General features: G+C 42.3%; 2 protein-coding genes across 4 annotated transcripts; one reads left to right on the top strand and one right to left on the bottom strand.

The window, feature by feature from the left end:
* Positions 1 to 112: 112 nt before the first annotated feature.
* XPC (XPC complex subunit, DNA damage recognition and repair factor) lies at positions 113 to 9,620 on the bottom strand. Of its 3 annotated transcripts, none has more exons than XM_048315235.1 (16): positions 9,437 to 9,545; positions 8,629 to 8,830; positions 8,308 to 8,438; positions 7,897 to 8,020; positions 7,311 to 7,395; positions 6,672 to 6,829; positions 6,341 to 6,461; positions 6,063 to 6,152; positions 4,706 to 5,635; positions 4,113 to 4,273; positions 3,804 to 3,885; positions 3,228 to 3,362; positions 2,566 to 2,735; positions 2,255 to 2,348; positions 1,953 to 2,042; positions 113 to 1,404 (listed from the first exon to the last, which is right to left on the bottom strand). In XM_048315235.1, the coding sequence occupies exons 1-16, from the start codon at positions 9,543 to 9,545 to the stop codon at positions 1,195 to 1,197; spliced, it is 2,892 nt and encodes a 963-aa protein (XP_048171192.1). In that variant the 3' UTR covers positions 113 to 1,194. The 3 variants fall into 3 exon arrangements, with proteins under 3 accessions (XP_048171192.1, XP_048171193.1, XP_048171194.1); XM_048315236.1 differs by having other exon boundaries at positions 9,443 to 9,545; XM_048315237.1 differs by lacking the exons at positions 113 to 1,404; positions 1,953 to 2,042; positions 2,255 to 2,348 and having other exon boundaries at positions 2,620 to 2,735; positions 3,228 to 3,423; positions 9,437 to 9,620.
* LSM3 (LSM3 homolog, U6 small nuclear RNA and mRNA degradation associated) lies at positions 9,571 to 12,635 on the top strand. Its single transcript, XM_048315241.1, has 4 exons — positions 9,571 to 9,678; positions 10,619 to 10,729; positions 11,838 to 11,933; positions 12,221 to 12,635. Exons 1-4 carry the CDS (start codon positions 9,658 to 9,660, stop codon positions 12,299 to 12,301), a joined length of 309 nt encoding a protein of 102 aa, XP_048171198.1. The 5' UTR covers positions 9,571 to 9,657; the 3' UTR covers positions 12,302 to 12,635.
* Positions 12,636 to 18,637: the final 6,002 nt, after the last annotated feature.

Raw genomic sequence — 18,637 nt, 5'->3', positions numbered from 1 at the left:
CTTGCCTCTCTAAGATTATTTGAAAAACATGATGGTTCAACCCGACTGCTACAGCCTCTTGTATTTTAAGGAGACTGGGTGTTACCTGTGCATTCAGAAAACAAACAACGTATTCTTTTTTTCCAACTTTATTTTGATCTACAAATACAGTACAAAAATAGATTTTTTTCTGAACATAATTACATGAAAGCCATTTTCTAACAATCCAGTCTTTCCTCTGTGACAATGTCCAGCAATGACTAAATTGTTTTCCCCTCCATTTTTGAAGAGACTGTGTCAGTGGAATTTAGATACATAATACTGCCAAAGACAGATCAGTATTTCTACTACAAAAGTGCAGGAAAAGCTTATGTAGATTTAACATTCCTCTCTCAACAGTTTTTTAATGCTATGGTACTGGATAACAAGAATTCTGTGGTTTTAGTGAATTTTGTTCCAACAGTGAGATTTAGCCAGTTTTACATGTTTTGCTTCAGAACAGGATCTTGATAAGCAACAGAAGCAAGTATGTATATATTCACATTACTTAAGAAAGCATACTGAACCTTAAGTTTGTAACAAGGACAGGGCTTCTCCCTTCCAAAGCACAAGATTTCTGAGAGTAAAGGAAGATGGTAGGCTGAAAAGCCAAACTTACATTACAAATGCAAGTATTCTTTAGAAAGTATTAGTTCCTCCATATTCTGATTGTGGGGGTTTTTTTTAGACCTTAGAGGAAGTATTTCCCCTTGAGACACAAATGCCAGACTCTACCTCACCGCTGATTTGGGTATGGATCGAAGTAGGCATCAGCATTCCTTTGGCCACCTCTCTGCAGACAGGTAAAAAGCAGCTGGATGCTTTAGTTCTGAGCAAGCAGGGGAAAATGGGAGACTGCTACTGACAGGAGTGCCTCAGGAAACTCAACTATTAGTGCTGAGTGATACAAAAGAGAGCAAAAACCCCAACAAAGCAAATTGATCTCAGAAAGTGTAGCTCCCTGTCTACTTCTCCCAAGTCCAAGGATAAAGGAAGAATCTAACTGAGATCTAGGTGATCCTTGTGATATCAAAGGAAACTGGATACTGAATTAGGTTGGTCCCTGACAGCTCAGAAACACAAGTGCACAGGAAGACCTAAGGCCCTAACTGGCAAAGGATACTTTTATCATGGCTGTTTTTCCTGCATCTGAAAACAGCCAAGAAAAGCTTGTCATCACAATTTCTCAAATGGGAACAACTGAGCTGCTTCTCCTCTCTTTTCTCGCTTGCTCTTTTTGGTTGTTTTCTCTTCTTGTTTCTCTAGCTGGCGATTTTGGGGCCAATAAATGGCTGTGTTCCCCACTGCGCTCTCGGAGCTTGGAGCTCCTTCTTCATCAGAAGAGAATCCCCCTCCTTTCTCTGTCTCAGGTGCTGATGGCTCAGTCTGGAAAACAGGTGTGAAAATCAGAAAGTCACTCTAAGATAACTGCCTCTTTCTAAAAGGGCTTGTCTTTGGTCACAGTGACACTGAGTGACCTTAGAGAGGTTGGTTGCTCTGGTTCGGGCTTCTCACCCAAAGTGCTTCTATTTCTGAACATTTCAACACAAGCAAAACATTTTTGACAATAGAAGAATAAAACCAACCTGTTTTAAAAAGATCAGGCTTTCCCCTTTCTCCTTGGGGAAAAAATTAACAACTAAAATATCAAACTTACAAGGAAAAGTGCCCCACTCTCATCCTGTTAGCTACATGCTTGGCTTGGAGGAATAAATCTAGGAAGGGGGTATGTCAAAACAGAAAATAGTAATAAAAATAGAAACATTCATCCCTTGTTAAACAGTAATGAATCTTTGAAGAACATGACTACATTGAACTTCTGGTGTAGTTTTTTTGACTACCTGAAGACTTTTGAGCAACTACACTCTGGAAATTCTATTCTATGGTTAAAATAACATGCAGAAAAAGAAAATAGTAAGAGAAATGCAGGATACCTTGATGGAGTAGCGTTGCTTCAGTCTCTCTCTGATGAGAAGTCCTTTTGTCAGCAGCTTCCAATTCCCTAAAGCTCTTTTCTCACGCTTCTGTGGGGGATTGTTATTGGAAAGAGAAAAATTTACTACTGTGAGTTTCAATGTATTTATGCCTGTGGAAAAGGAAAGCTTTAAGATTTTTAAACTGCCATCAAAAAAGCCTCATGCCTGTCGCTTACACAGCCGACCCTGTTCACTGCCCAGTTTCAATGAAATTTACTTCATAAATATAACAATAAGGAAGTTGCAAAAATAATTCTTACCTCCTTCTCCTTCTTTTCTATTTCTGCTTGTTCATTCTCCCAGGCAGCAACAAGGACCTCTTTATACTCCTCACACACCACATACCCATCAGTACTAGGAAGGAGAACACAATCCTCTGTCAGCTACGAGAAGGAAAAAGAAAGGGAGCAAATGCCTGCTGACCCAGCCCAAAAGCTACTGAATACTGCTAGAACCGTCTGTCTCAAACGATCCAAGTGTGGAACTGGTCACATGCTCCACTTAACACAAGATACACAACCTCTGCAGGACATCAAGATCTGACAGGTGCAACAAAGCAGCTTTCACATACACTGGGTGCGAGTAGCCACCGTGAAAATCAAATCCAGTGATGGCTTGAGCACAGTCAATGTTCAACTTCCGTGCCACTCTGTTCAGGTTTGGAAGTTTCAGCTGCACGCAGCCAACAGGTAACATGGATGGCAGGAAGAGATACACATTTCCATATTCATTCCGAGGAACCTGTTATGGCAAAATTAAAGAGAGATGCTGATAATCCTGCTTTCTGGAGAGAGCTGAAAATACCTGCTGCAACTCAGGGACTCTCCCCTCCTGACCTCCTACATTCCACTCCAGTATTCAATTAATATTCACATGACAAGGTACAAGCCTAGTTTTTAGCTGCATGGTTATATTGCCCAGCTATGTCCTCTGCCCAAGCTTTGTTACTCAGACTGTAATGCAGAGAATTAGCAAGGCAAACATGGGCTAGGAAGATCCGATCAATGAAATTCTGACTTTAGCAGTCTGCACTCACTACCTGTACTTGTGAAAGAAAGACCTCGGTAGAGTTTTTACTACTTCCTCCTGTGAACATTCACCTCGGAACTCTTAATCCTGAATCCAGATGTTTGAGTGATCTCACCTCTGAAACATGCAAATTCTGGAAAAATAAAGCCCAGAGCTCCACACAAACCACTTCCTTTAGCACCAGCCCTCTGCCTTCCCAGCTACCTTTCCATCCACTGCTATGGGAGGCTGATACTCCTCTGTCTGCCAGTGGCCAAACAGCGCCAGGTCCTCCCGGTCCCGGTTCGCCGGCTCTGCCAGGCGTGCCTTCCTCGCCCGGTTGGAAAATCCCTTCACCATCTGCAAATACGACAACCAGGCCTGGAATATCACAATAAGCTGACAGTGGTTTCAGGTTTTCCTAGGACACCGAAGGAGAAGGGTCAGGGAGAACAGAAATGCTATTTCCTAGCTTCAATATCCACTGCCTATAAATGCCAACCCACAGCACCTGTATGCAACAGGTAGAGATCCAGCAGTGCACTAAACACTGGGATGCCTTTGGAGAAGGTGAAAAGGAGCCAGTTCTGCCAGATAGCCTTGGGGTGGGAAAAAGACGAAGCTGGGCTTTGGGTAGCATGTAGGAACTACAGGCACAGCAGGTGGACACTACAGCTACCACAAACCACACAAGCAAGTGTGAAATCTACATCCGCTGACAAAAGACAAAAACCAAAACAGAACTAGGCTTGAGCTTTAGAGAGCAGGTGGATTACACAGGAGGAAGTCAAACCTTCTTACCTTGTAAGGCATTTCTCCAACCCTCACCACTCGAGCTTGCTTCAGCCAAGTGTCCCTGGAGTGCAGTGTGTGTATGCAGTCTCTGAAAAGGCCAGAAAACAGCAAATGTGAAAGTTTTCAAGTGATCTGTAACAGATCCACAGAAAGCTTATCACAGTAGAAATAATAAAAAGCTGTATCCTACTGATACAGAAATGCTGTCAGAGCAGCTACATGCCTCACCTGTTACTGCTGATACCATCATGCAAATTAGCTCTTTAATTTATTACAAAGATCACAGATGCAGATGACAACAGGTGCACAACTCACCTGGAGTAGACAGCCTCTCCTCTGCAGTAGCCCAAGATAGCAGCTGTCTCAGGATAGATGGCCTGGTATTTCAAGAGGTGCCTCTTCAGTGCATAGAGAGGGTGGTTTTTGTACTCTCCAATTGCTGTTGGTAGAGGTTGATCTTGAAGCTTCACTTGAAACTGTAAGAATTTTACAGAACAGAGTAATTTCATAACTTTCTTGCACTACCCTTTGTAAGAAATTAAGAATGACAGTAATATGGACCAAAGAGAAAAAACACCAGAAACTAATCAGATGAGCCAACAGACCAAAGCATTCTTGCTGCAAATAAGTACTGAGATGTGCACCCTAGCCTATGTGTTTCAAAAACTCTCTCTGAGAAGGGTAAGTGCAGTACCTCTGCTATACAAATTTCTCTGAACAAACTCCATCATTTATTACTTAAATTTATCACTGTATATTCTCTTTAAAACATGTTCAATCTCAACATTCCAAGTTCAAATACAAACCTCCTTCCTCATGGAAAGAGATTTCTAATGCTTTTGCCTGAATGAGAATCCAGGGACTGGACTCCTGGCACTACATGCCTTGAACAACCTATTGCCATTTACCTCATTTTCTTCCTTCCTGTCTCTCTCCACATCAGGACTTTCATATGGCTGCAGTGTCTCTTCCCACCACTCAGGGTCCACACGGCTCTTCCTTGTTGAGGTCATCCACGCTGGATCGTATCTTTGTGTCACATCCCTGACACTCCCATTGTTGTCAAACCCCACAACGTAGAACAGCGGCTTTGTGGCATGTGCGAAGCACAGCTGGGGCTGGCCCACACTGCCATGAACACAGTCTACACAAACCCATTTGTCCTCAGGCTCAAGGAAAACCTCCAGCCACTGGTCTGTGCCCATTGCTTTCCTCACCTCCTGCTGTCCATCATCCTCATCACTAGAAATTATTTTGCTTCTCTTCCTCTGTGCTTGAGGCAAGGCTGGAGTTGTACTTTTTGCTGGCTTAGGCTCAGCTCCACACGAACTTTTTGACAGCCTTGATTCTGAAGTCTCAGTTTTGGGGCTTTTTATAGTTGTCACCTTTGAATTCTGGGGGGCCAGTGAGCTCCTCCGCCTTTTAGGGACAGTTTCAAAATCCTCATCAGAGAGTTCACTCTCCTCTGAAATCTCAAAGTTTGAACCACTGCCATCATCACTTCCACTCTCTTCCTTGTAACACACCTTGGAGGCCACTCGTCTCCGGCGGTCGTTCTTGGGCCTGACTGGCACATCCTTTTCTGCTAAACTGCTCTCATTATTTGATTCCTTCTGTTCCTGGCTGCCTTTAGTCAGCTTTGACCTGTGTGTCCTTTCAGTCTGCGCAGTTTTGGGTTTCTTTGGCTCCTTCTTGTCTTCTTTGCTCTCTGAGGATTTCTCGTCCTGCTTGGTTTTTCTGCAGGGACATTTTTTTGCCCCAGCTTTGGGTGTTGTGGCAGAACTCTCCTGCCCCTCAGAGGTGCTGCTGTGAGACAGCCTCTTGGATGAGCTCTTTCCCTGCAAAGACACAGGCTAGGTCACTTTTATCACTGCAGCTAAGAATATGGTTAAAAAAAAAAAAAAAAGACTGAAATGAGCCCAAGGTTCATGCAGACCAAAGGCTGGCAGGCAGTCAATTAATGTCTTAGGGACTTGAAAACTTCAGGCAACTGGCTGAAGAGAGGTGTACTCATGCAGCAAGAGTTGCTGTCTAAAAGAAATGTAAACCCACTGAAACATTAAGAAATCTTTGCTGAAACACAGAAATGAGTGGCTTTTCTTAAAGAAGAAAATTAAAAATTAAGGGTGTGCATTTCCTGCAATGTAGAGAGAACCCTGGTTCCCACAGTAAGCGATTCACTGCAAGTTGTAACAGCCAGAAAGTTTTTTTAATCCTACTAAATCAGTAACCTATTCCTTATTCCACACAAACAACAAAAACTACCTTTGGTCTTGTCTCCTTGAGAGGAATAGGCTGAAAAGACAGCACGAGGCGACACAGCAGCTGTAATGCTCGCAGAATAATTAAAAATATCTGCAAAACAGTTTAAATTCAATAATTTAATCACAGGAGCTCTCCAGATAAAAATACAAGAAAATAAAAAGCTACAGAATCACTTAATTCACTGATCTGCTTTCTTCAAATCCACCCTCCCACCACTTTGTGTATGACCTGACACACAACATCCACACTCACCAACCCTGTACTTCCCAGTCTCTTACATGAACCAGCTCCTCATCATCCTGTGCAGCATAGATGGCAAACCTCCTCTCCAGTGTTGACTGAAGGGGCTCTCCTTTTTCAGTGGAAAGCTCATCATTGACAGTGAAGGTTCCAACAAACCTGAAATACAAGACAGTTGCTTACTGTCCAGTGTTTGTGACTGTATTCTTAAACTTCAGAGTTCACCCTCTCCTTCTGTAAAAAAGACAGCCTCTCACCCTTGTATATAAAATCCAAAAAACCACAGAAAATTGTTAAGTTACAGTTACCCCTCTCCCTGAACCGTAGCTCTACATTCTATGTGACAGCATGATCAGAAGAGAGTTTTACCATTTCACCAAGTTGGAAAGGTAAACGAGGCCCATGTGGCCTGCGGGCACTTGGGTGAAGCGGGCGGGGACGATGGACAGACCAACGGCGAGGAGATCTGGCTGGCTGCAGATCCTGTTCCTATAGAAACCATTTGCTAACAAACACAGCAGGTGAACCTGAGGCAGAAAAGTTTAAAAGTGAGTTCACAAGAGATTTTCCTTATTGGAACTACTGTCCATGGTAAAGACAAGGAATACTTCACTGCTCCTTTTAACTGAGACGGGCAACACTGAAGCCTCCCAAGCATTCACAGTGCTGTCTTCAGACTTCTTCAGAAGTCCTTGCAAATGTCTCCTGCTCTACATGACTGATAGTTTAATTGTGACAGAATGAGAAGATATCCCTCCACAGAGAAATATACATCCTACTCACACAGGCTTTGAGTTAGAATTTTACTAACACAGGCACTGGTGTTTCCAACTCACAGTTTAGGAGGAATCTTAACAAGCATCTGTCAGGACTACAGCCTCTCTGGTTTTTTCACTTCTAGCCATGGCCCCGTGTTATTTGATAAAAATTAACTCCTTTTGATTACAAATCAGTTCAGACATCTTTATGCTCAGTTTCTTCTCTGCCATGGTTCCCTGTGACAAATACCTTGTGTGTGTCCTCACGAACCTCCTTGCTGAAACGTTTCATCATTCTCCGAAGGTACATCTCAAACTCAGCTTTTCTTTTTTCTCTGCAGATTACAAAAGAAATGGATGTTGTGGGATTTCTGTGGACCTGCCTTTCTAGATTCCTGAACTGGGTCAGCTCACGAACAGAACCCATCCCAGAGAATCTTCTGTGCACACTTAAGGAAAGGTTTAGTGACTGGCTATGTGAACAGGCTGTTATGATTTTGCAGTAACACAGTGCCATTCACCCACAGCTCTCCTTGCAGAGATCTACTGCTGTCCCTTCACAGGAAATGGAGATAGTAAAACACAATGAAGTTACACACTTGATTTTCAAGGAAGCTGAAAAACCTCCTCAATTCCTGCCAACTTACACTGAAGATTTTTGGTAGAATTGTCAGTATGTAAACTGTTCTTCATCCCACAACCCTGCAACGTTCCAACTCAATGGTCTGCATCAAGTGGGCATTTTCAACCCGAACACAGCAAGTCAATGACAGTCAAGACTTATGGTATTTTTAACTTCAGCCTTTTCCAGCCCTCCACCACCTCCTTGTTCTTACCTCCTCTCTCTTTTCTTCATCTGCTCTGGGGTTTCAATCTCAATCTCGACGGGATTTCTTGGCAGCCCCACTGATGGAAGAACAGCAGCTTCTTCTAACTTATCTGTAGCAGGTTCCTGGAGTTCTGGAAAAATAAAATATTACTAAATTATAAGTAAACATGGAATAGATTCCCATGGAGGACTGATGATGAGATCCTTCTGAAATGTTCTAAAGTGTTTCCTTCTGAAGTGTTCAAACAACCTTTAAACAGAACATCTCCATTAACTACCAGCTCCTGGATCTTCCATAACACTGTGTGTGCTAAGTTATTTCAAATAACTGTGGGATGCTGGTTGCCTGCTGTTGAAGAATCATTGTGATACACAAGCTCTTAAAAAGTGCTTAAAATGAACATTGTGCAATTGTTACCTTCCACATCCTCCCATTCATCTTCACTTTCATCATCATCATCACCACCATCATCAGTATTGTCTTCATCCATCTCTTTTTTAACAGGAGATTCTGTCTTCATTTCCTTCTGAGGACACTTCAGTGAGTCACTGTTAAAATCATCAAAACATACCATCACCATGAAATGCAGGTGCTTGTTTATCAAATACTAAAAATAGGGAAATAAATGAAGCGTGACCTCTGCATCAGTAACAACACACTGAGTAACTGACAATCAAACCACACAAAGAAGTAAGATGAAGAAAAAGCTCCACAGACTTGAATGATAAATAAATTTACCTGCATGTTTCCTCTTTGATACAATTCTCTTTATTCCTACCATTTCTTTTACTTTCTTTTATTTGTGATTTTGCCTCTTTTTGTTTTGAAGGTTTGGAAGTTTTTGCTGAGTTGGAAACTCCAGTATCACAATCTTCTTCCTTTTTCCTAGCTGGAGCCTTTGAGTTCTTCTTTACACTGGGTTTTTTCTTTTCAAAATCATCTGCATGTGACAAAAGAAATGAATGTTATTAAACTAATGTTAGAGAATGGAGTTTCATCCCCATGTGAAACAACACCTCCACGGATTTCATTAGAGGCAGCTACAGAAGAATGTGGGCACTGACAATGCTGAGCATGTCACTGTTTATAAATAGGGAAGATTTGAACAGCGAGACTTGTTTGAGGAAAATACTCATGTAACTCACAGGAATGACTTAAAGATTCCTATAGTCCTACCGAAGGGATCGGCGGAAAACCAAGCATTGTGCTTGCCACTCACAACAACTTATTACCACGTGAAACTGCTCTGGAGAGCGCGGCCGAGATAAAACAACCCCGCATGGACTCGCTCAGCCTTTGTCGGCGTCACACACGGGTTTAACGCCCGGGATTCGGGGCACTGATCCCACCGCCGATAACACAGCCGATAGCACAGCCGATAGCACAGCCGATAGCACAGCCGATAACCATCCCCTCCAGCCCGGCGTGGCCGTCCTTCCCAAGGGCGCGCTGGCACCGCTGCTCCCCGACCCCCGCGGCCTGGAGCGGCCCGAGCCGCGGCGGCGGCGCAGAGCCCGGCCCACTACGGCCTCCCTGTCGCACTCACACGCACCCTCCTCCTCGTCCTCCTCATCTTCATCTTCCTCCCGCAGCCCCCCGGAGCGCCTCTTTTTGCCGGCCACGGGCCAGGGCGCTGCTCTGCGCTTTCTACCCATGCTGCTGCCGGCGCGGGCAGGTCCCGGCCCGGCCTCGCGCGGCCGAAGGGAAGGGAAGGGAAGGGGCCGGGCCATAAAGTCTCGCGGGCGGGCGCGGGAGGCGGTTTGAAAGATGGCGGATGAGGTGGACCAGGTGAGCGGCTTTCGCCTCTTCCAGCGGCTGCAGGCTCTGGGCTGCGCGGCTGGGCCGGGTGCGCCCGGGCCCCCCGTGAGGCGCAGCTCCCAGGGAGCGCTTTCCGTGCGAGATTAAATCCCTGCTCGGCCTCGGAGCTTGTGGCGGGCCCGCAGTCGGCCGGCTGGCCCCGGGCGCTGCCGCAGGAGGGGAAGGGGGAAAGCTGCCGACGGCAGTGCTCTTGGCTCTGAAGGTAGGAGGTAGCTGGAATGGAGATATGGGATATATATGAGATAGGGAAGATGTGGGATATGCACGGAGGTCTTCAGCCTTTCTAAGTTACGATCCTCAAAGTGCGCCTTTCTCACAGAAGGGAGCCTCAGGCCAGTGTGTGTTGGGGTTTCACGCCAGCCTCGGGGCCCGGCCTGGCTGTGTGTGGCCCAGCAAGAGCTCGGGAGCGGTGAGTGTGTGGGGGCAGCGTGTGCCCGGGTGCCTGAGGTCACCCAAGGGTGTGCCCGGGTAACTCCCTGTGCTGGCACCGGTGTCAGCGTGAGTTTGGCTGTTCCAGCCTGCCATGGCACAGGTGTGGTGCTGGTTCACGCAGTGTGGGCTCTGTGCTGCGGTGTAAACTGTGGCTGCTGATAAGAAAAACAGTTCAGAGTCATAGAATGGTTTGTGTTAGAAGGGACCCTGAGGATCATCTAGTTCCAATCCCCCTGTGTGTGAGGAATGATTTACTGCAAGAATAAACTGAAATATTTTGACTCATGCTGCTCAGGCTGGTGAGTATCAGTAGAGTGGTAAATCAGCTGCATTCAGGTTCACCAGGATGTGAAGGAATGATTTAAAGTATTTACATCTGTGTTCTCACTCCTTTGTTTTCTGTGTCTCACAAACACTGAGGAATGGAAAAGTTCACCGGCTTCTTCTGTACAAATAATGCTTTTGTTTTGTTTTTTAGCAACAAACAACAAATACTGTAGAGGAGCCACTTGATCTCATCAGACTCAGTCTAGATGAGCGAATCTATGTCAAAATGAGAAATGACAGAGAGCTTAGAGGCAGATTACACGTAAGTAAAGCTTTCAGAATGTTGCCACACTCACTCAGCGAAGCACTGGGTAGCCTTTGTTTATGTACAACAGACTGTTAAACAAGTTTACCTGTAGCATTCCACTGCTTGTTGAAAAAATTAGTTTTAAAACATGAGTAATTGCATTTCCTGGTTGAAAGTGCAGAAGTGGTTAGAGAAAGTAGGTTAAGAAGAGTGAATTCACTAAGAATTGTCTTAGGTACCAGAAGTGTAATGTGATTGCTGGAAAAATCTAATTTGTTCAGTGCTTTGTCTGCTATTAACAGCTTCCCTAGAAAGTCAAGAGATGTATTTTGTTTTTCTTGTCTCCTGAATGATACCAAGCAACTCATTTCATTGCTTTTTGGCTTCCATTTCTGTATCTGTGAAATAAGTAATAATGCTGTCAGCCTCTTCTTGTGATGTACCCTGAGGCCTCTTCAAGACTGGGGTCATCGTTATCAAGCAAGAATCCCTTAAGGCACACCCTGGGAGGTGTGATGGGATATGTACTCAGCTGGGTTCTCAGATTTTTTGCTTTCTGTTAAGTCAGTCATCCTCCCTGAGTGCTGTGCTCTGCTGGGGAAGAGAACCAGTTGCACCATGTGTTATCTGGACCTCAGCTCCTTTGAAAACACAGAGGTAATGAGAGATCCGTGAGGAACATGTGTGGTTTGCAACGTGCTTTGTAAGGTTTTTGGAATATGTTTGAGGTTTTGTAGCACTGTAGGAGAAGCAGCTTTCATATCCTTCAAGTTGGCCCCAGGCAATCAATTCCAGGAGGCCAGACTGGCAGCAGAGCGTCTGTACCTGGTTTAGCGTTAACAAAGTGTGTCTGTCTCTGAGGTCTTGTCAGTGCTCTCACAGAATGCTTCAGAGCTATTTCCTGCAAGAGTGTTCCAGTAAATCTAAATGTTGTGCCTTTTTTCCTGCTGCAGAGTTCTCATTTGTTTATGTTTGTGTTGAGTTATAACTAGAACTGATACTATTGTGCTTTGGTCAAAATCAGATTAAGCTATTTATGTCTGAAAGTCTTTCTAAAATTCTCATTTTAATAAGCTCATGTTTGTATTTTGGAAAACATAATAAATTAACTTAATTCCTACAGGCATATGATCAGCACTTAAATATGATTTTGGGTGATGTGGAAGAAACTGTGACTACAATAGAAATTGATGAAGAAACCTATGAAGAAATTTATAAAGTAAGGACTAGAAAAGTAGTTTATTTATTGTCAGAGATTTTTTTTAAAACTACACTCTGTTATACTGTTAAAGTAGTTAATTGCTGACTGTTTTTTGAATCAAGCTCTAACAGAGGTTTTGGACAAATTGTTATGAAAGTACACAGGGTATCTAGAGACTTGGTGTTAATTGTACTGATCTCTTCAGCATGCCAGAGCATTGCATGTTTGTTGGAGTTGTTTCAGGTGTGTTTTTATGGTTGAAATGAATGTTTTGTAAATGTAAACTTTTCTTTCCTTCTTCACAGTCTACCAAAAGGAATATTCCAATGCTCTTTGTCAGAGGGGATGGTGTTGTGCTTGTAGCTCCCCCGTTGAGAGTTGGTTGAAGCCACAAAGGACCCAACCTTCTTGGAAAGTTCCAGACTTTTGGACAGTGGTTCATGTTTCAATCATGTCTCAAAATTCTGTATATGTTTTTTATAGGATATTTTTGTCAGTTCTTTTGGAAAGGGGAGGGAAGGGGAACCAGTTTGTCTTGCAGAAAGTACATATAGTCAATTGAAGCAGTGTAAAACCCAACCTGATCTCAGAATTAATGTAAACTGCTGTAAATTGGCTGTCTTGTCACATTCAGTAAAAGAATCCTCCTTTTTTTTCTATCTTGACAGTAGCAATGTCTTATTTTTGTTGTTTTAAATAAATTTTGGTTTATCTTTGAAATTTGACTTGTCATGTTTCTTGTGATGAGGGTATATGCTCTTCTGTAGAGCTAGTGCTTAATTAAGTTCTAGTTAGCCTCTCTGTCAGAGAAAGTGGTATCTTTAGTTTGTTGTTTTAACTCCTTACTAATACCCAAGTTTTGCAGATGACTGGTTTTGAGGACAACACTACATCAATCAATGGTGCTGTAAATTATGGCTCTGTGTTCAAATTTGTGATGCATGTCCTCATTGTAGGGAAATGGTGTTTATATGAATCTTCCACTTAAGATGAAGAAGATGGGCTTCTTTGCAGTGTTTTCAGATATTTTCATTGTGGCTTTGTTAACAGAGTTATGGTTTGAAAGGCAGTAAGTAGAGACTGAGGTTGTTGCTCACATGCTGTTGAGTTGCTTCCTGCATTCATTTCCCACTGTTTGTGGCATGTTTCAGTTATGGAATACATTGAATTCTTCTGGATGCTTTAAGATGTTCATAAGTTTTCTGCAGGGAAGGTACACTAGAACCTGAACAAATCTCCTTTTTAATATATGCTTTCTCAGGCCCACCTTGTTTGTAATTTACTTTCATTTTTGTGTGAAAAAAGACACTTCTGCTGTAATTATGTTGTAGAGTCATGTAGGTCTGCACTTCTTACAAAGCTTGGCTTTTGACTTAATAAACTTAGTTATCTAGGTTCTCTGTAGGGTTAGCAAAAGCAACTTGCTCTGGCACTTCTTCCTACAGTTAAAAATCTTCATAACTTAGCCCATAGCTTGAAACAGTGGTGAGGAATGCAAGGTCTGCCAGTAGTTTTTTTTCTCCATTCCTTTTTGTACTTGAATTTTTGTATGGGAGGACTGACATGATGCTCAAAATGCTGGCAAATCAGGAAGTTCTACCTTGATAAGTTTTATAATTCACATCTGTTAATAACACTTGTAGACTCTGAGAATGATAATGAATGTGAGTCCCACATACCCTTTACTTGAGCCATTTTTGCCAGCATAATACATTTATCTGTACAGTATTTTTATATCACAGGGTATCAGCACAGTTGAAAGAGGTCAACTCACCTGCATAAATCCCTGGAAAGCTCTATTAAAAATTGTCCCATTTGTCACCTGCTTCTTTTGAAGTTTTAAGTGAGAGATTATGGTGGTTGGTAGCTCAATTATTGTCTAATTGATTTCTTGGGTATTTACTGTGTAATTACAAACATCTGTTACTGTTTTATGTCATTGAAATGTCCAGTAGCATCCTTGATCCTCTAATTTGAAATGAGCTGTCTGGAGCAGGAGCCAGTTTAAGGCTCTCCATGATGAATGTGGATTAAAAAACAACAGAAAACAAGCAAACACCCCCTCCCAAACAAACTCAACCCCCAACAAAACAAACAACAGCAAAAGAACACACCCTAAATGGACTCCTAAAAAGCCAAACAACACCCCCCCCGCCAAATCCAAAACAAAATCCCAAACAAACCAAACCCCAGACCCCAAAACATTTGAAAAGTCTTTTTGCAGTCTGCTCTCTTTCTTACTGTTCTTTCTACTTTTTGATCATGTTTGCTGTACTAACCATTTCTGTTCCTGATGAGTTTGAAGAAGAATTTATAATATATATAGTCTCCTATATTTCTCATATATTTTTTCAAGGTTTCTCAAATCCCTTTTCATATTGTCTTATGTTGTGAGTCTGCTAGAACTTTTAATATTATTGAACTTATTGAAGCTTGGCTTTCTATTTCTAGTAGCTTTTTATAGACAGTAGTAGCCTTCTGGTAAGTTTTAGCCATTTTACTGCATCTTTTTTATAGATGGCAGAATAACTTCTCAGTTTGTCTTTTAAAGAATTTCTGTTCTGCCTGAAAACATCTCATTCTCAGCAGCTCTTTTTTAACAAGAATTTTATTATGTAATTCCCTTTATCAGAAGTGCTGATAGAGTTAAACCTCTGGTGTCCTACTGCTTTTGTGAGTGTTGGCTATCTTGAAACTTCTGTGTGGGCTTGTGAAATTGATTTTTGGATCTCTGACTACTGTAGGGCACTAGATGGTGCTGCTTTTCCTCAAATTCAAGCTTGGTTGGCTTTGACTGATATGTGTAGCCTGTGTCAACAGGCCCTGTACTTGTATAATTAGTCATTTGTTTTTAATTAGGATGGCACTTGCCAACAGTGGTAAATTAACTCTGCTGCTCACCCATAAGTAAAAATCAAAATATGTTTTGATGTTTATGTAGGCACAGAGCAAGTCCCCACAAGAGTTAAAGTGAAGCAGTGTATGTGCCTTGCTTTGTCAGAGGTTAAGATGCACAAGCTCCAGACTGGCAGCTTTTCTCAGAGAAGAATTAGCTGAAGAATTGCACCATATAGAATAAGTTGTGGTTGACCACTGTGCTGCTGGGCCCTGCTTGGAGAAGAACAGCCCTTGTTGTGTTGGTTCACAAGGCTGCTGCTGCACCCACTGGTTCAAGTGCTGTCCACTAACTTCACTGGAGAACTTCACTGCAGTTAAAATTCAGCAGAGGGGACCAGCCTGTGCTTAGGTGTTTCTGTACATAAAACTCCTGAAGAGACAAATATTGCAGTTTATTTCAAGTCACCGTCCCGCTGCTACAATTTTTTGAACCTGTATAAATAGATTTTGAATCCATCCTACATATTCGAACAAAATAGAATTTTATTGTAGGCCATGTAGGGTTTGGGGGGGATGTGTTTTGTTTGGTTTTTTATGAAGTTGAACAGGGATTACGTTACGTGTTTCGTTCCTATTCCCTAGCACAGGACAAGCCCAGGAATTGGATAATGCAGTTATAGTAAGCCTTGAACAGTGTGAGCATTGGCAGGCTGCAACAGGGATTTAAAGTTGGAAAAGTAAGACAGTATTGATCACATTGGGAGTTCTGCAACAACACTGTCTCCTCTTGGTGCTTCTGTTTCTGTTCTGTAGAACAGGTTTCACTGGAAATCTATAATTTGAAATATTTAAGAGAAGGAAACTTCTAAGCCTTCTTACTAGATTTTTCTTACTAGAACCATAGTACTGGGAAGGGAGCTGATTGAGTGGGAGATGACAAATGCTGTGCATTGTTTTTTGAACTGATGATGATAATGACATGTACAGAAAATTCCATCAGGCATATTAAGGTTTAAGGCATTCATGCCAAGATCATTGATGGGCTGAATACATCATTACTGAGGGTGTAGGGCTCCCATGTTTCTAAACAGGAAGCTCCTTTCATATGCTAAACAAAAAGAATGGGAAAGAAAAATAGAAAGTTCTACAGAAAATTGAAGCACAGTGTCCAAGCCAGCCTTTTTTGGGGGGAAGAATGGGTGGAAGGAAGAGAATAGATGATGTGGGTTGGAGCGGAAAACAAGAACCACTGACGGAAAAAGATGTAGTCAGAAACCCTGTTCATGAGTGAATTTTTTCATTGTTGCCCAAATTAGTCTGAATGGAAGAAAGGCCCACTCCCAAATTTTGGAAGCTTAGTCCAAAAAGCCTATTGAGTTGTACAATGGCATTTGATCAGTTTATGATGTGACTGCCTGCACCAGCAGGGGATGAGGCAGGCGTGCTCACTGGCTGGCTGGGTGGACAGACTGTTGTAGAAAGCACTGCACAAACCTTAGGAAGAGTTGGGTAATGCCTGATCACAAAGAGGGGTTTTAGCAAAGTTTTCCTCTGGGTGGCACATGGTAAACATGGAGATTTGCCTCCTCAAGGTGCACATGGAAGGCATCAGGATATTCAAATGTAGGCACATTTAGCGACTTTCTCTTTGGTTTTAATGATGAAAATTGCTGTAGATTTTTGGAACTAGATGTTTAATTTTTTGGTAACGACTTACGTTTTATGCACCTGTGCTGTCTAAACATGGTGCTCTTGGGTCACAGTCTGTTGGTTCATGTCACCCAAAGCCCATGCCAGTGCACAGTTGCTCTCCGCAGTAGATGATGTAGTGCTCTAGCCTATTTCTGGGTGATTTGAGCAAGGAACCTTCACCAGGGGCTTTAAACTGTTAGAAAAGTCAAAGCCTGAATTTCCTAAACTCTATTGCAATACTGGATCCATTTTAGCCTCTAAAGGAAACCTTAGTGCTGCAGGTGACTTACTCATGTTCCTTTCTCATAGCACTCAGTTGTGGCACAGAAAAGTTATCATCTTTGTGGGTAAGGGAGCCTGCAAAAGCCTCTGCTATCAACAGCAGTTTATTATGTGATTCGTAGTCTAATTGCTACGTAACAGAACTTAGAGATGTGGCACTTCTGCTACAGTAAATTTTCATTTACTCTTCTTGAATCCACTTAAGTGTTGGGCAGTAAAACCTCCAGTGTGATGCACGTCATGGCATCAAGTATGTGGGTCACTGGAGCTTGTCACTAAATGCTGATCGGGATGAAATGCTGTGTAAAACTTTGGCCAAGCAGCTCGCATAATTCCTTCCCCAGTCTATTCCATGGACATTGCAAAGAACTTTCAGGTAAGCAAACTATTTACATTTAAAAAGAAGAAAGAATGCTGCTCTAAATTTATTATGTTAAAGTATGTAGAATATTAAGTGGAAAGCCTGTAATTGTCATCATGGAATGCATTATTGAATTCTTCAGGAGCCTTCAAATTTCAGTGGCAGGGAAAATTTTAAACAAGTAAATGGTGCTCCAAATCATGATTTCTTTAAATAACTGCTGCAACAGATGACTTTGTCACTCATCCTTAGCACATAATTGCAATGATTAAGCTGGCTTTTTATGCTGTAAAGGTGACAACATTAGCTAGACTGAATTACCATTTTCACAGCAGGTAGCTGTTCTTGGTTCATCCTGTGCTGTAGGTGGTGTGGCAATGCAGCATGTTGTAATCTGTTCTATAACACCTATATTTAGTATGTTTTAGTAAAACAGTTGCCTCCCCCAACTGCCCAGATGTTGTGTTCCAGTGGTTAAAAGTCTGAGGAAGAAATGAGATATCAACAGATAGCATCTGAGAGCTAATTTGATTTGTTCTACATTTGTAATGCATTCCTCCAAGCTAAATTCTTGTTGACTGACGTGCTGCTTATAAAAGATGAGATCCAAAGCTCCACTGCAACCCAGGAGGATACACTATAGTTAAACTGAACACAATTCTTAACAACTTTCTTCTACCAAACCTTCGGATCGTTATTGCTGCCTGTGGGTGTAATTCAAATATTCAGGATTGTTTCTGAATTAGTGTGGTCCTGTCCATAAATCACAGGCTCTAATCTCAGTGGAGATTTTCTAGTATAATGGAGACTATTTTCATGTTTAAATGTTAGGCCTTTAGATCTTACTTGCCCTGCATTCATTTCCTGAAAACCAATCTAAACCCAGCAACGCTGTTTGCTTGGAGCTTCCAGGTTTGCAACATCCTGTGGGTAACACAAGATCTCTGTCCTCTGTACTCAATCCTAAAGCCAGCTGTTGGTGCTATTTTTGCATTCTTGAGGCACTGTGATGTCCATACAGTGATTTTTTTTTTTTTTCCTCCTCTCTCATGTGCAGTCTCATGAGTTAAGGAGAAATATTTTATATGTGGTGTTTCAGGTGCTGAATATGAAGTACACTTTAAATTTCCATTATGTTTGTTTTCCTCTGGATTTTCTTTTAGTACTGTTGTCCTACAAACAGGGTGAAAGGTTTCATTCTTTTGAAGGACTCTGACATAGCTGGGATGAAGCTTCCCCAACAGACATTTCTCCATCTCGCTCTGGTGCCAGCCTTGATACACAGCTCTGAGAAGCAGGGGAGAAGTGTTCTTCAACTGGCTCAGCTGCACAGAGAGGAGTCACACAGAGAAACAGTCCCATCATCACACTTGCAACAGAGATCTGCTGGTTCTTGGTCAAACAGGAATATATACAAAAGAGTTAAGAAGAACTGAATGTGATGTGATTTGTGGTCTCAAAGAATAATTCCCAGGAGTTATATGGAAGGTATCCCTACTCATCATACTCAGCCTATTAATGAAACAAACCCTTCATTAAACATGTGACA

This window comes from Corvus hawaiiensis, chromosome 11 (assembly GCF_020740725.1).
Source record: "Corvus hawaiiensis isolate bCorHaw1 chromosome 11, bCorHaw1.pri.cur, whole genome shotgun sequence".
Taxonomy (NCBI): Eukaryota; Metazoa; Chordata; class Aves; order Passeriformes; family Corvidae; genus Corvus; species Corvus hawaiiensis.
The sequence above is the reverse complement of the archived record's forward strand: the minus strand, read 5'-3'. Positions and strand labels throughout refer to the sequence as shown.

What these genes read in the sequence shown, in the direction of transcription:
- XPC (XM_048315235.1), bottom strand. Translation starts at nt 9,545, where the DNA reads ATGGGTAGAAAGCGCAGAGCAGCGCCCTGGCCCGTGGCCGGCAAAAAG. An exon ending in ATGAAGAAAAGAGAGAGGAG is followed by an intron (nt 7,396 to 7,896) that starts GTAAGAACAAGG and finishes TGTAATCTGCAG; the next exon opens with AGAAAAAAGAAAAGCTGAGT. An exon ending in ACAGGAAGGAAGAAAATGAG is followed by an intron (nt 4,274 to 4,705) that starts GTAAATGGCAAT and finishes AAATTCTTACAG; the next exon opens with TTTCAAGTGAAGCTTCAAGA.
- LSM3 (XM_048315241.1), top strand. Translation starts at nt 9,658, where the DNA reads ATGGCGGATGAGGTGGACCAG. An exon ending in AGCTTAGAGGCAGATTACAC is followed by an intron (nt 10,730 to 11,837) that starts GTAAGTAAAGCT and finishes TAATTCCTACAG; the next exon opens with GCATATGATCAGCACTTAAA. An exon ending in CCTATGAAGAAATTTATAAA is followed by an intron (nt 11,934 to 12,220) that starts GTAAGGACTAGA and finishes CCTTCTTCACAG; the next exon opens with TCTACCAAAAGGAATATTCC.